Raw genomic sequence first — 13,852 nt, forward strand, 5'->3', positions numbered from 1 at the left:
CAGAACAGATGTCAGCACTGTGGTGTCGCCTGTTGTTACATCAGCATTTGTTTTACTGAATTCTATCTATTATTACTGTGTGGTGGCACACAGCTTTGCTCCCAGAGCTTGGATTAATTAATTAGTTAATTACTTAATGCAATGCTGAGGATTGAACCTAGGCTCTCCTGCATGTTAGTCAGGCGCTCTTCCGCTGAGCTGTGGGCCTGGTCTCTACTCCAGGCGGTGGATTCCCCTTGAATTCCCTTCCAGTAGTTTAAATCCCTATACCTAGCTGTCCCAGCTGCTGTGGAACCCACGATGACCTTGAGCCTCTCAGTCCATCTGCCTCACTGCGTGCTGGGATGATAGACTTGTACTCGCATTCCAGATTGTGTTTGTTTGCTGCTTTGAGACGGGGTTTCCTGTACCCAGGCTGGCCTCCAAGACTTGCTGTGTAGCAGAACTGGCCTTGAACTTACGATCCTAGCTGCTGGGTTTCTGCCTGACTCGAGTGTAACTTTATTGTATGCCCTTTGTTTCTTCAAGTCCTCTCAGCAGAGGACTTCTGGGTATTAGGCTTTAAAGCCTGTTTCAGAAGCTGACTTGAGGCTCTTTTTCATAAGTACTTCTGCTGGGATGCATGGATGCATGCACAACACTCCCTAGCCATCCTCCAGAGTCTTGTTGGTCAGTAAATAGCAGCCACTTCATTGATAAACTCAATTGTGCCTTTCCTTGGTGTGCAGACACTGCTCATGGCTGTACTACTGCGGCGGGTTTGTGGGGTAGTCCCTGCCATGGTGGATTCTGCTCAGTACCAGGGGTGTGTTTGTTTCAGTACCTAATGTCCCGAAGTACTTGAGCCAGAGACTCTGCTGGTCCATGTTTAGAGTCACACACTTGTGTGGTGGAGGCAAGAGGGTCAGGAGTTTGAGACTGGCTAGCTTGGGCTACATGAAACTTTGCTTCAAAACAAAACAATAACAACAAACCCAGAAACAATCCCCTAGAAGAAAAAACAAGTGCAGGGCCTTGAGGAAGACACAGCTTGGGCTGCACGTGCCTAACCAACCGAATTCAGTCCTGACTCCCACAGTTGCCCCCTGACCCCCACAGTTGCCCCTGACCTCTGTAGCATACTGTGGCTTGCAGCTACACTCATACACACACTTCATATACACATAATAATAAGTCAGATACTGAAAACAAACAAAAACTCTGTAAGTGCACAGAGCCCTCCAGGTTAGTCCTACAAATGCACTTTCCTCTTCGTCCCCTCATTAGTCTCTCAGCTAACATCTCAGCAGCTGGATCTCCTGCTCCTCCTAGTCAGCATGCTCCCTGCCGGCTGCAGAGCCAGCTGTTATCTACAGAGCTGAGGGAAAGCCTTTGCTCATCAGAAATGCTATTTAAAAAATTAGCTAAGAGCAGAGTTGAATGTAGATTCAGGCTCAAGGGGGTGGCATATAGCGTGGAAACTTCGATTGGTAAAGACCTATTTGAGATGACATAGGGACCGTCCCAGAGTCATACAGAGAAGCAGGGTGTCTGGGAAGACAGTGCACTGTAATGACACACTGAACCGCTTGTGGGAACGATTGTAATTACGCATGAGAGCTCTGTCCCTCCGGACATCCACAGCGGGTGGAAAACTAATGCTTACTAAACCTTGCCCGTGTTGGGCCTCTGCACTAAACACTGGTTCCTACGGTTCTCCCAAACATCATTCTCCTCTAACTCTCAATAACAGGATGGGCATAATTATAAGTTGTAAATGAAATACTGCAGTTTATTTAAAATGAAGGGTAAGGAAAGGGCCACTTGCCCTGTCTGTCGCCTGCTAGGGATGTATGTTTTCTGGACCTCCTGAGGCACGGAGGCGGCTCTCACAGTACCTCCCACACCTATGTCTGTGTCCATAGTGGATGCTCTAGGGAAGAGGGGAGACTGAGATAGCCAGAGTAAGGACCCAGCCAGCCCTGAGTTAGAAGTAAGTAGCAGACTAATGGTTAAACTTGCTTTCAGACTGCATGTAGTTCCTTACTATAATACTAGCAGTTTGGAGGCTGAGGCAGGATGATTAGTTTCAAGTTGGAGGCTACCCCAGGTTACACAGTGAAACCGTGTCTCAAACAAAAAGTTGTTTTGTTTTCTCTTTTTTCTTTCCTTCCTTCCTTCCTTCCTTCCTTCCTTCCTTCCTTCCTTCCTTTCTTTCTTTTCTTTCCTCTTCTTTCTTTCTTTCTTTCTTTCTTTCTTTCTTTCCTTCTTCCCTCTTCCCTTCCTTCCTTCCTTCCTTCCTTCCTTCCTTCCTTCCTTCCTTCTTCTTCCTTCTTTCTCTCTCCCTCCCCCTCTCTTTCTTTCTTTCTTTCTTTCTTCTTCTTTCTTCTTTTCTTTCTTCTTCCTTTCTTTCTTCTTTCTTTCTCTTTCTTTCTTTCTTTCTTTCTTCTTCCTTTCTTTCTTTCTTTCTGTCTTCCTTCCTTCCTTTTTTCTTTTCTTTCTTCTCTTCTCTCCTCTCCTCCCCTCCCCTCCCCTCCCCTTCCCTCCCCCCTCCCCTCCCCTTCTTCTCTTCTTTAGACAGGATTGCACTGTGTAGCCCTGGCTGTCCTGGTACTTACTCTGAAGACTAGGCTGGCCTCCAAAAAAATTATCTTTATAGTGTTTTAAAAATGTACTTTTTCTTTGAAATTTAAATTTGAACTTAAAGATTTTTACTTTTTAAAATTGTGTGTGTATGTGTGTGTGTGTCCTTAATGTGGGATGTGTGAACGTGAGCACAGATGTAAGGGTAGCAAGTGCTCTAACCATGGAGCCAGCTCCCTAGGCCCTCCGCCAATCCTGTGCGAACAGTGTTCATTCACCTTTATGTGTCTCTGTGTGGTCCTGGTTGAACTTGCTGGATACCCTGCCTGCACAAGCTGTGGGCATTTCCACTTCTCCTTCCTGAGGGCTGGGGTTCTAGGGGCTCACCTCCATGTGTGGCTCCAGAGTTTAGTATGGTTTACAGAATGGTATTTATTTTTATGTGTACAGGCGTTCTGTTTATATGTATGTCTATGTACTGTGTGTCTCTGAGGAAGCCAGAACAGGGTGTTGGGTCTCCTGGGACTGGCCTTATAGATGGTTATATATTTGCTCTAATTTTAATTGGAGACAGGATCTCACCAGGTTTTTCCAGGCTGGCCTGGAACAGTTTATGTGGCCCAGGGTGACCTTTAACTTTAGCCCAGGCTGGCCTTGAACTCACAGTCCTCTTGTTTCAGCCTAATAGCTGGGATTACAGGAATGTGTCACAGACTCCCTTCAGCTGTGCATTTCCGTTTTCTCCTCCCCCTGATGGCGATTCTTTGTGTAGCCCTAGCTGTCTGGGGAGAAGCAACCCATGGCGTTAGTATTGACTTTATACTATATTATTATTTATACTATATTATTATTTATATCAGAATGTCTCATTCACAGTTGAATGGCACCTTGAGAAAACTTGGGGCTGGAGAGCCAGCTTAGTGGGGTGAGAGCACTTGTTACTCCTGCAGAGGACTGCACGCACACTGTGGCTAACTCCACAGCAGTGAGTGACTCCAGCTAGGCACTCGACATCCTCTTCCTGAGTCTCCCTCTCTGGAGACTCTCTGGAGTCCCCAGGCACTTCAGGAAAACATCCCATATGTAAATAAAAATAAAATCCCAAAAGACAAATAAACAGACAAATCCCCCAAACAAAACCATCTCAACTGCAGACCTGCATTCTTTCTTCTCCTTTCTTGCCCCTTTCTTGTTTAGGCCCAGAGGATAATCTAGCATTTCAGTCTTATTTCTTCGTGTTTACTTTAATAAAAATACAACTCATGTTAATAAATGAAAAATGGATATATGTGTGGTGTGTGTGTGTGTGTGTGGTGTATATATATATATATTAAAATACATGTCCTTGTGCTCGCTTGGGCAGCACATATACTAAAATACATGTCCTTGTTGGCTTTATAGAAGGGAATTCCAAAATGTGGGGTTTTGTTTTGGTTTTTTTTTTTAACTGTTAAATGCACTTAATAGAAATAATGGCTTTCTTTTAGTAGTTGAGGTCTAAGGTGAAGTTTATCTCCTGTGTCTGTCCTGACCTCTGGAGAGCTGTTATGACTGGCTCTCTTCCGGCCCCCGATGAGTACAGTGGACCTTCTCAGTTGTGTCAGAGGAACTTCAGGCCTTTGCCCGGGGTCTGTTTGGTGCTCTTCACCGTGTGGCCCAACTTGAGCTGCTGGTTGTGTGGAAAGGGCCTTGGCCCCTATTGTTTTAAGTTTGTATTGGCTATGGATATACACTGCTGTGTAAGGCTGGGCTTGGGACAGAACTGGGAAAAGTGCGAGTTAGGATGCAGTACAGCAGTACAGAGACAGATGGCTGAGAGTTCCCTCCAGCCATGTTAGCAGGAATATGGGAACTTGATAGTCCTCATGGGAGAGGCTTTGGAATAAGCTTGTAGCTTATACCAAGTCCTTAGATAGCCACTGTTTAAATTTGTGCTTTTTGAGAAAGGGTCTCATGTAGCTCAGGCTAGCCTATATACTTTTTATGTAGCTGAGGTGCCCTTGAATTCCTGATCTTTCTTCTTTCACATCTCTGGCTGACCATCCCAAATTCTTAACATCACACAGTGCCCCGTAGATGGTAGCTTGCTTCATCAGCTGCGTGTGTCCAGGATATGGGAGGTACTAGAATCGATTCCGTTCTCTACAGTCGGGGACCCGCTGGCTGCACTGAGGAGTGCACTTCTGTGTCCCACCGCTGGGGAGGCTGAGGCAGGAAGAGCCTCCTGGGCTGCAGAGTGAGCTTCTTCTGACTTGAGAATACCTTGCCGTGTTAGTCCTTAGCCAAGGATATCTTGCTGTGTGTTAGTCCTTTGCAGGAGTTTGGGCTCCACTGAGAAAGAAATAGACACATCTTCAGTCCTCTGCCCCCATGGTCTAGCCTTGAGATCTGGACCAGGCACTGAATTGTGCATTACCCAGGGGAAGGGCTCTAATAAAATATGAGATTTTACTGTGTTTATTTTTTTAAATTAGTATTAAAAATTTTTATTTTGTTTTAAATTTTGCTTTCTTATTTTATGAATGAGAGAAAGTGAGTGTGTTTGTTTGTGTCTGTCCCTGGGTGTGGTTGGAGGACAACGTTCAAGAGATGGTTTTCTCCTTTGCCATGATGGACAGTAAGTGCTTTACTCCTGAGCTGTCTAACTGGCCTTATGATTGTATTTACTTACTTGGCGTGCGTGCGTGCGTGCGTGCGTGCGTGCGTGTGTGTGTGTGTGTGTTCATATTTTGGGGGAGGGCACATCGTTGACATGACACATAAGAAAGTCAGAGGACAACTTGTGGGAGACAACTTTTCTCCTTTCACCATGTGGGTTCTGTGGACCAAACTCAGATGGTTAGCTGTGATGGCAAATGCTTTTAACCACTGAGCCATCTTGCTGGCCTGTGAGAGACCATGCCTGCTTCCAGAGCTGAGTGTCTGGTCTGGCTTGTGCATGACACTGGCGTTACATTAACTCACTTCACCGCATGACAGTGCTCACTCAGGTTCATCTCAAAGCATGGCAGGAACTTAGAACCCACAATGGAAAATCTGGCAAATTTAACTCCATCAAGAGGAACTTGTGTAGGAAAAAAGCATCCGAGGAAGAGGGTACAAAGCCTGAGATAGCTGCCATGCCTGTAGCAGAGGGCTGCCTTCTGGTTACACCATGACCCCTCCTGCACAGTGCTCAGAAAGACTTCAGAAGGGGAAAAGTCCCAGTACTGGGGTGAAGCAGGAGGGCTGAGATTCAAGGTCATCCTCAGCTCTATAGAGTGCAGAGCTGTCTTGAACTCATGAAGGCCTCTCTTAGAAAACCTAAAAGATACACACAGAATTGGATGAGAAGCTGATAGCTCAGAAAGGAAATCAGGGGACTGTCAGCAAACCAGAAACATGAAAAGGTGTCAGAGATGCAAATTGAGATGGAACCACTTTCCACTGGTCAGAGGCACAGACAGTGTGAGCTTGGTAATTTATGCAGTGTTGCTAAAAGCGAGTCTCATAGAGGCGAGTCTTCCTAAGACTGTGTGTCTGAAGGAAGCTGGGTTTCCAGCCTTATCTCTTCCGTTCTTCCTTGCTCTCTTTTTTTTTTTTTAAAGATTTATTTATTTATTATATGTAAGTACACTGTAGCTGTTTTCAGACACGGGAAGAGGGCCTCAGATCTCTTTTCGAGTGGTTGTGAGCCACCATGTGGTTGCTGGGATTTGAACTCATGACCTTTGGAAGAGCAGTCGGTGCTCTTACCCACTGAGCCATCTCTCCAGCCCCCTTGCTCTCTTTTTGAACAGGACGCCAGGATCTCACTTTGACTCCCTCACTGGCCTGGGACTCAGCGACATCATCCTACCTCTACCATCCAGTTGCTGGGATTAATGGCTTGTGTCACCACGCCTGGCCGTCCTCTACCCTCTCCTGTGGCCCCTGGGATTGTACTCAGGGCCTTGTGCACACGTGGCAAGCCTTCAACTCGGATTCACAACTGAGCGAGTGCTCTTCACATTGCTTACATTGGCTACATTGTTCACACTGGTTACATTGTTGTTTTCTTTGGTTTTTTGGGGTTTTTTTTGGATAGAGTCTTACTGTGTTGCTCAGGCTGGCTTTGATGTACTTGGAAGCCTTGAACTTGGGCTCTTCTTACCTTTCGGGTAACAGGGTTACATAGTCTTGTACTACCATACTTACCTAGTTCCTACCTATCTGACCTGTCACAGATGAACTAAAAAGATTTTAGAAAGAATGTTTATCTTTTCATTAAGATTCCCAAAGATACTGAGTCTCAAAGGTCAAAGGGGCAGGGGCTATGGCTGGCTCAGTGGCTTGATCTCAAAGGTCAGAGGGGCAGGGGCTGTGGTTGGCTCAGTGGCCTGGAGAGAGCTTGTGGAGTGCATATGAGGCTGTGGGCTCAGTTCCCAGCATCATATACACACATAAATAAAATCTGGTACGTGGCTGGGCAGTGGTAGTGCATGCCTTTAATCTGCACTTGGGAGGCAGAGGCAGGTGGATTTCTTTCTTTCTTTCTTTTTTTTTTTTTAAGTATAGAATAGTGTTTATTCAGGGAATGAGGAGGGAGCTTAAGAGGGTAGTGGAGGCAGAGAAAGGCAAAGAGAAGGAAAGAGAAAAAAGTAGAGGCCGGCCATGACCACGTGGAGAGAGGGGGTAAAGAAAGGGGGAGAGAGAAGAGGCCAAGCAGGCAAGAGACAAGAAAGGGGTAGGCAGGGGCAAGAGAAGCAAGAAAGAGAGGCAGGCGGATTTCTGATTTCGACGCCAGCCTGGTCTTCAGAGTGAGTTCCAGGACAGCCAGAGTTACACAGAGAAACCCTGTCTCGAAAAACCTTAAAAAAAAAAAAATCTGGTACGTGCTGGGTACCTGTAACTCCAGCTACTCAGGAGGCTGAGGGGAGGAGGGGAGCTTGATCCTGGAGTTCAGGGACAGCTTGGCAATGAGGCATAGTTAAAAACAGTAGTGGCTAGAAATTGTTTCTAAACTGCCTGTGTGTATGAGCAGAGGACCTGAGTGCAGCTCCCCAAGCCCATGTTGGCTTGGAGCTGGGTGGGGGCTGCAGAGCTGCTGTGTTGAAGAGTTCTGGCTGCCCTTGCAGAAGGCTCCAGTCACTTCCCAGTGGAGCATGGGAACTCACATGGCAGCTCACAACTGCCTACAACTTCAGTTCCAGGAGATCAAACCCCCTCTTCTGACCATCACTGGAACAGACACAGTACACATATATGCATGCAAGTGGAAAAACTCATAAAGTAAAAAAGAAGTACTTCTTTTTTTTTGTTTGTTTGTTTGTTTTCAAGACAGGGTTTCTCTGTATACCTCTTGCTGTCCTGGAACTTACTCTGTAGACCAGGCTGGCCTCGAACTCAGAAATCCGCCTGCCTCTGCCTCCCAAGTGCTGCAATTAAAGACATGCGCCACCACTGCCCAGCTAAATAAATACTTCTTGAGTAAAAAAAGCTGGAAGTGGTGGAGTGTGTGGAGCCTTGGAACTTGAGGGCAGGTCAGTTGCCAGCCTCTGGTGTAACCTGGGCAAGTGAGAGCTCTTGCCTCAAAAGAAGAGCAGAGTGTTGAAGAAGCAGCCTTTGTGTGTGTACAGAGGCACACTCGTGTGCCTGCATGTGTATACACAGACAGACAGGCGCACATACACACCTACACCCTTGAGCCATCGACTGTAGCCAAGTGGGATGGGGAGCTAGGACTGAGTATGGTGAAAGCACAGTGGGTTTCGGTGACAGCAGTTAACAATGCACTTGAGGACGCCGCCACCGGAGGGTGAGGACTAAAGTCTCAACTGTATCATTGGCTGGGGCTGGCCTGACCTTCAACTTGCAGAGATCTGCCTGGTCAGTGACAGACTTGAGAACTTGTTTCTTTTTAATCTTGAGATTTTTCTTCTTTCTGTGTGCAGTGTCTGCATGTGTACAGTGTCTGCATGTGTGTGTGTGCAGGTACACGTGGAGGTCAGAGGCTGACCCAGGCGATTCCTCCATTGCTCGCCACTTCATTTTTATGTTTTGTTTTTTGGTTTTTCCAGATAGGGTTTTTCTGTAGCCCTGGCTGTCCTGGAACTTTCTCTGTAGACCAGGCCAGCCTTGAACTCAGAAATCTGCCTGCCTCTGCCTCCAGGTGCTGGGATTAAAGGCGTGGGCCACCGCTGCCCGTCTCTGTTTATTTTTGAGAGCTGGTTTCTCAGTGAATCCACAGCCCACACAAAAGTGGAAGAACCATCTTCACCAGGTTTTGGCCAAAGTGTCTGGCCGGCAAGCTCTCGGAGTCCTCTGCCCTCACCTCTCCAGCACTAGGGTTACAGACACACACACCTACACCTACACGGTACTGGGGATCCAAACTCAGAGTCCCATGCTTGCATGGAAGGCACTAAAAATAAGCCACCTTAGCCCTGATGTACTAACAAAAAGCACACACATCAAAATACAAATAAGTCTTAAGGAGACAAAAACAAAAAACAAACAAACCCCTGATGATTGTAGACCTAAGGGTAATTTTTCAAACACTACAAGATTTTTGGTTTTAAAATAGGACGAGAAGACAGTGGGGACAGTAGAGGCCATCAGGTAAATCATAGGGCCAGGCTGGATAACTAACTGCACAGTGAAGCAACTGCAGAGCCCACCGTCTTCATCTCAGGAGGCCTGATAAGGGCCCTGACTCCTGAGGGCAAGGCTGGGATTGCGCCACTGCTCATAGCGACGAGGCACCAGTTCCCTTTTAGTAATTGGGGACTAGAGAGATAGCCTAGTGGTTAAGAGCACTTGTTGTTCTTCCAGAGGACCTGTGTTTAGCTCCCAGCACCATGTGGCAGCTCACAACTGACCTCAGAGGATCTGATGTCCTTTGTGGCCTCTGATTGCACTGCACGCATCTGATGCACCAGCAAAACACACATAAAAATAAATCTTCTGGGGCTGGTGAGGTGGCTCAGTGGTTAAGAGCACTGACTGCTCTTTCAAAGGTCCTGAGTTCAAATTCCAGCAACCACATGGTAGTTCATAACCATCTGTAATGAGATCTAATGTCCTCTTCTGGTGTGTCTAAAGACAGCTACAGTGTACTTACATATAACAATAAATCTTTAAAAAAAATAAATACATACAATAAGTAAATAAAATAAAAAATTAAATAAATAAATCTTCTAAAAACTCTGGTGGTTGTGGTGTGGGCTCATAGGTAACTTTTCAAACACTGCTAGATATCCATCATCACAATGTACAGATAACCCAGGGCTGTGAGGGGCTCAGTGGGTAAGGCACTTGCAGTTGGCCCTGATGACCTGATTCCATCCTTAGGGGCCACACATGGTGGGACACACGGTAGAAGAGAGAACACCTCCCGACTCCCAGCTTGTCCTGTCATCTGCACGAGTGCCGTGGCCTGAACACAGCCATACCAAATAATTTAAAAGAAAGTTGAATCTTGCTACAAATAGGAAAATTCTGCAGATCACCGAAGAGCTAAAGTGAAAGTTGAAAATGATGGCCAGAGCCAGGCTTAGTGCCACGCCTGGAACCCCAGGCTGAAACGGGAGGATTAGAGTGTGAGGCTAGCCTGAGCTACAAAATGAAACCATGTCTCCAAAGTGAAAACAAAAGCTGTGCCTCCTCTTGCAGCCCAAGCCTCTGCGTAGAGGAGACAATGGCTAAGTAGCACAAACACAGGCAAAGGGGGTCACTTGGTCCAGTCAGTTTCTGAGAACAGGCCAGGCTGCGGAGGGAATGCTGAACCGAAAGCATCTGGTGACCTGCAGGCAGAGAGGCTGGGTAGGTGTGAGGCTCCGTTTGGCTCCTTGACATACCTGTCCGCTCGCCTGTGAGAGGCAGGCGCTCTGTCACATACAGACAAAGGGAATGGAGGCACAGGGGCTCAGCAGCTTGCCCAGGCTGACCTTGAAATTCTGATCCTCCTGCCTCTACCTCCTGAGGATCAAGGAAGGCATTGCTGTCTGCCCTAGGGACACTCTGGCACTGTTCTAGACTGTTGTGTGCTTTGGGAACGATATGAACTCACCCTCTCAACCCTCTGTGCAATAGAGGGCAATTACTCTCGTTTAAGCTGTGGTTGGCTTAGAAGGGGCCAGTTATTTAGCTCAGTCACTTAGCTGGGATTTGAACAAGGATAGTGCGTGGCACCAGGTTCTGGGTTTCTACCTTTGAAACTTTGCTGGAGGATGATTTTTATCCACTGGAGAATGCCTGCTTGCTTGTCTGCCTCTGCCTCTCCCTCCCATCTTTTTTTCCTTCCTTCCTTTCCCTTCCTCCCTCCCTCCCTTCCTCCCTCCCTCCCTCCCTCCCTCCCTCCCTCCCTCCCTTCCTCCCTCCCTCCCTCTCTCCCTTTATTTATTTTTGAGATAGGGTTCTCTGTGTAGTCCTGGCTATTCTGGAATTTGTAGACCAGGCTAGGCCCCAAACTCAAGAGACCTGCTTGCCTCTGCCTCTCCAGTGCTGGGATTAAAGGCATGTGTCACCACTGCCCAGCCCAAAAGAATGTTCTCCTCTTTTGAGAATTGAGCTGTGGTCCTCTGGAGTGACAGGTGAGGCAGCCTTTTTTAAATAGAAGGTATTCATACTTCTCAACTGTAGGCTACCATGCCAAGTGAGCATGGTGACATGGTGACGTGGTGGGCAAGACGAAAAGAGACTTACTTAGCCGGTGTGGGTAAGGCAAGAACACTATTAGACTTTTTGAAAACTGAGTAGCTCGAAGCCTACTCTTATCTACTTTTTGACTCCTTTGGGGCTCTGAGCATCAAGAAGGAAACCACAGAACAAAGAAGCTGCAGCCAAGACTTTTGTTTGCTTGGTTTTCAGGACAGGGTCTCTGTAGCCCTGGCTGTCCTGGAACTCACTATGTAGACCAGGCTGGCCTTGAACTCAGATCCGCCTGCCACTTTTTTTTTTTTTTAAAACAGGGACTCATGTAGCCTAGGCTGTCCTCCTCTTTCCTGTGTGGGTGAGAATGGGATCTTAGAGTGTACTGGACCCTCTAGTTTGTGTGGCGTGCCTTATGCAGGCAGCGCTGAAGTGGAACCCAGGCTCCCTGCCTGCTAGGCAAGCACTCTGCCTCTGCGGCCCAGCCCAGCCTTTGGCTCCCAGCGTTAGCGTTGACTCTTATTCTCTGAGAGTATTTAGCCATGTCAGCCTCCAAAGACACAGGGTCTGCCCTGGCATTGACTCACCTGAGTCTTGGCCATTTGAAGTTCATGAAGGAGATCTTAGATATTTTATTTATTTGTCTATTTGAGGCCAGAAGAGGGCATCAGTTCCCTTGGAGCTGAAGTTACAGAATGCTGTTAGCTCTTGTGTAGGTGTTGGGAAAAGCTAAACTCAGGTTGTTTGCAAGAACAATAAGCACTGTTAACCACTGAGCCCTAGTGACATGAAGGAGGACTTGCTGGAAACTGGGGAATCCTTTGAAGTAAATGCCATCCACAGTGGTCACTCTTGTCTTCTAAAGGACAATGTATTTGAAGTTCCCCGTGTGGGATCTGGAGGCATGCAGTTTGCTACCTGTAACTGCCGGTTGACTAAGATTGTTCCTGTGGGCATGGTGTGCACCTGTAATCCTGTGCTAGAGGCTGCAAGTGGGAGGTCCCAAGGTCTAGGCTAGCCTTGCGTAATAGTGACACCTGTTTCAAAAAAATCCTGTTAAAATTTTCTACTATGTTTTTATCAGGTGTTTTGTTTGTTTTGTTTTTGGAACAAGTGTTTTGTGGGGAGGCAGCTTACATATATTTCTGGAAATTACCTTGTTCAGTTTGTAGATCTGTGTATTTCTTCCTAGATCTATGTTAGAAAGTTGAGTCTCCCTTTGAGGTCTGGTGCCCTGCAAGTGTTCTGGTTCTTTCCTCTCCTCCCCTCAGTGAGAACCCAGCTCTCAAGCCTCGCTTACCTGTTCTTAGTCATGGAGTAGTTTTGTGTGACTGGTTTCTTTGTATGCAGACAATTCCCTGACCATGCGGGTGATCTTTTGGGGGAGCAAACCCAGCAGAGCAGTGCACTGTGTCACCAGTTCAGCCCCACTGGCCATGCCCCTCCTGAGCCTCAGGGTGCAGGATCCCAGCCAGGAAGGGGGGTAAGGAGGGAAGGGCGAAGCTGAGCCTGGAGGCTGTGGGGCTGCGGCTCACAGCCTCCATGGTGGGGCTGCGAAGGGTGCTCGTCTGTGCTCTGCTTTTCACTGCTCTGTTTTTCTCCCTCAAGATGGTTTCACCCCAACATCACTGGTGTGGAGGCAGAGAATCTCCTGCTGACCAGAGGCGTCGATGGCAGCTTTTTAGCAAGGCCCAGTAAGAGTAACCCCGGAGACTTCACTCTGTCTGTGAGGTAAGTTGGAAGGTAAAGAGAGACACTTACAGTGTTTATCCCCAGAGGACGGGTGAGACTGCACTTGGCTGCCTCCTCCTTCCCCCAGGGTTTGGGGCCTGGCCTGCCTGCAGCACTGGGGAGCCAGTCAGGCGCCGGCCTCCCCCTAGGCTTTTATTTTGTTTTGTTTTGTTTTGTTTTTGTTTTTCAAGACAAGGGTTTCTCTGTGTAGCCCTGGCTGTCCTGAAACTCACTCTGTAGATCAGGGTGGCCTCAAACTTAGGGAGATCCACCTGCCTCTGCCTCCTGAGTGCTGGGATTACAGTTGTGCACCACCACCGCCCAGTATTTATTTTAGTTTTTAAAGATTTTATGTGTATGAATGTTCTGCTTTCGTGTATGCACGTGTGCCCTGTGTGTGTTTGGAGGCTGGAAGAGGGCAGCATCTCCTGGAGGTGGAGTTATAGGTGGTTGTGAGCCACCATGTTGTGTTGGGCCCTGAGGAAGAGCAGCCTGTGCTCCTAACTCATGAGCCCTCTCTCCAGCCTCTGTTCTCCTGTTTGTTTGTGGTCCCCCAGAGCCACAGCCTTGGGGAGGACTGGAAAGGACTGCTGGGTGTTCACAGCGGGGACTGACAGAATACCTTGGGCACAGAGACACACTCAGGGCCTCCAGGGCTGAGTCCTGGCTCCTACCTTTACCTGCTTTCTGTGTTTTTCTTTCTTGGTTTGGATTTTGTCTCTGGGAAGAGGTTCTTCACATAACTTTCATTTGTCCAGACGGAAACCTCTGTGAGGTAGATGTGGTCCCTCGAGTCCCTGCCTAGTCCTGGTCCCTTCCTCCACCGTGCAGAGGTTGGCAGGCATCCTGATGATGATGTACGCTGCACTGTCTCGTGAGCTCTTGTGTCCCTGGTGCATTAATAGCTCTGTAATTCATGTGTCTGCTGAAGAGCTGTTTGAGTCACATG

General features: G+C 47.6%; 1 protein-coding gene across 2 annotated transcripts in view; it reads left to right on the forward strand.

Annotated features, from left to right (window-relative positions):
• Ptpn11 (protein tyrosine phosphatase non-receptor type 11) overlaps positions 1–13,852 on the forward strand; it is a 60,874-nt gene that overhangs the window by 6,664 nt on the left and 40,358 nt on the right. For both annotated transcript variants that reach the window (XM_052167520.1, XM_052167521.1), the window contains exon 2: positions 12,781–12,903. In XM_052167520.1, coding sequence (XP_052023480.1) covers positions 12,781–12,903 — 123 coding nt within the window. The remainder of the gene's footprint in view (positions 1–12,780; positions 12,904–13,852) is intronic.

This window comes from Apodemus sylvaticus, chromosome 22 (assembly GCF_947179515.1).
Source record: "Apodemus sylvaticus chromosome 22, mApoSyl1.1, whole genome shotgun sequence".
Taxonomy (NCBI): domain Eukaryota; kingdom Metazoa; phylum Chordata; class Mammalia; order Rodentia; family Muridae; genus Apodemus; species Apodemus sylvaticus.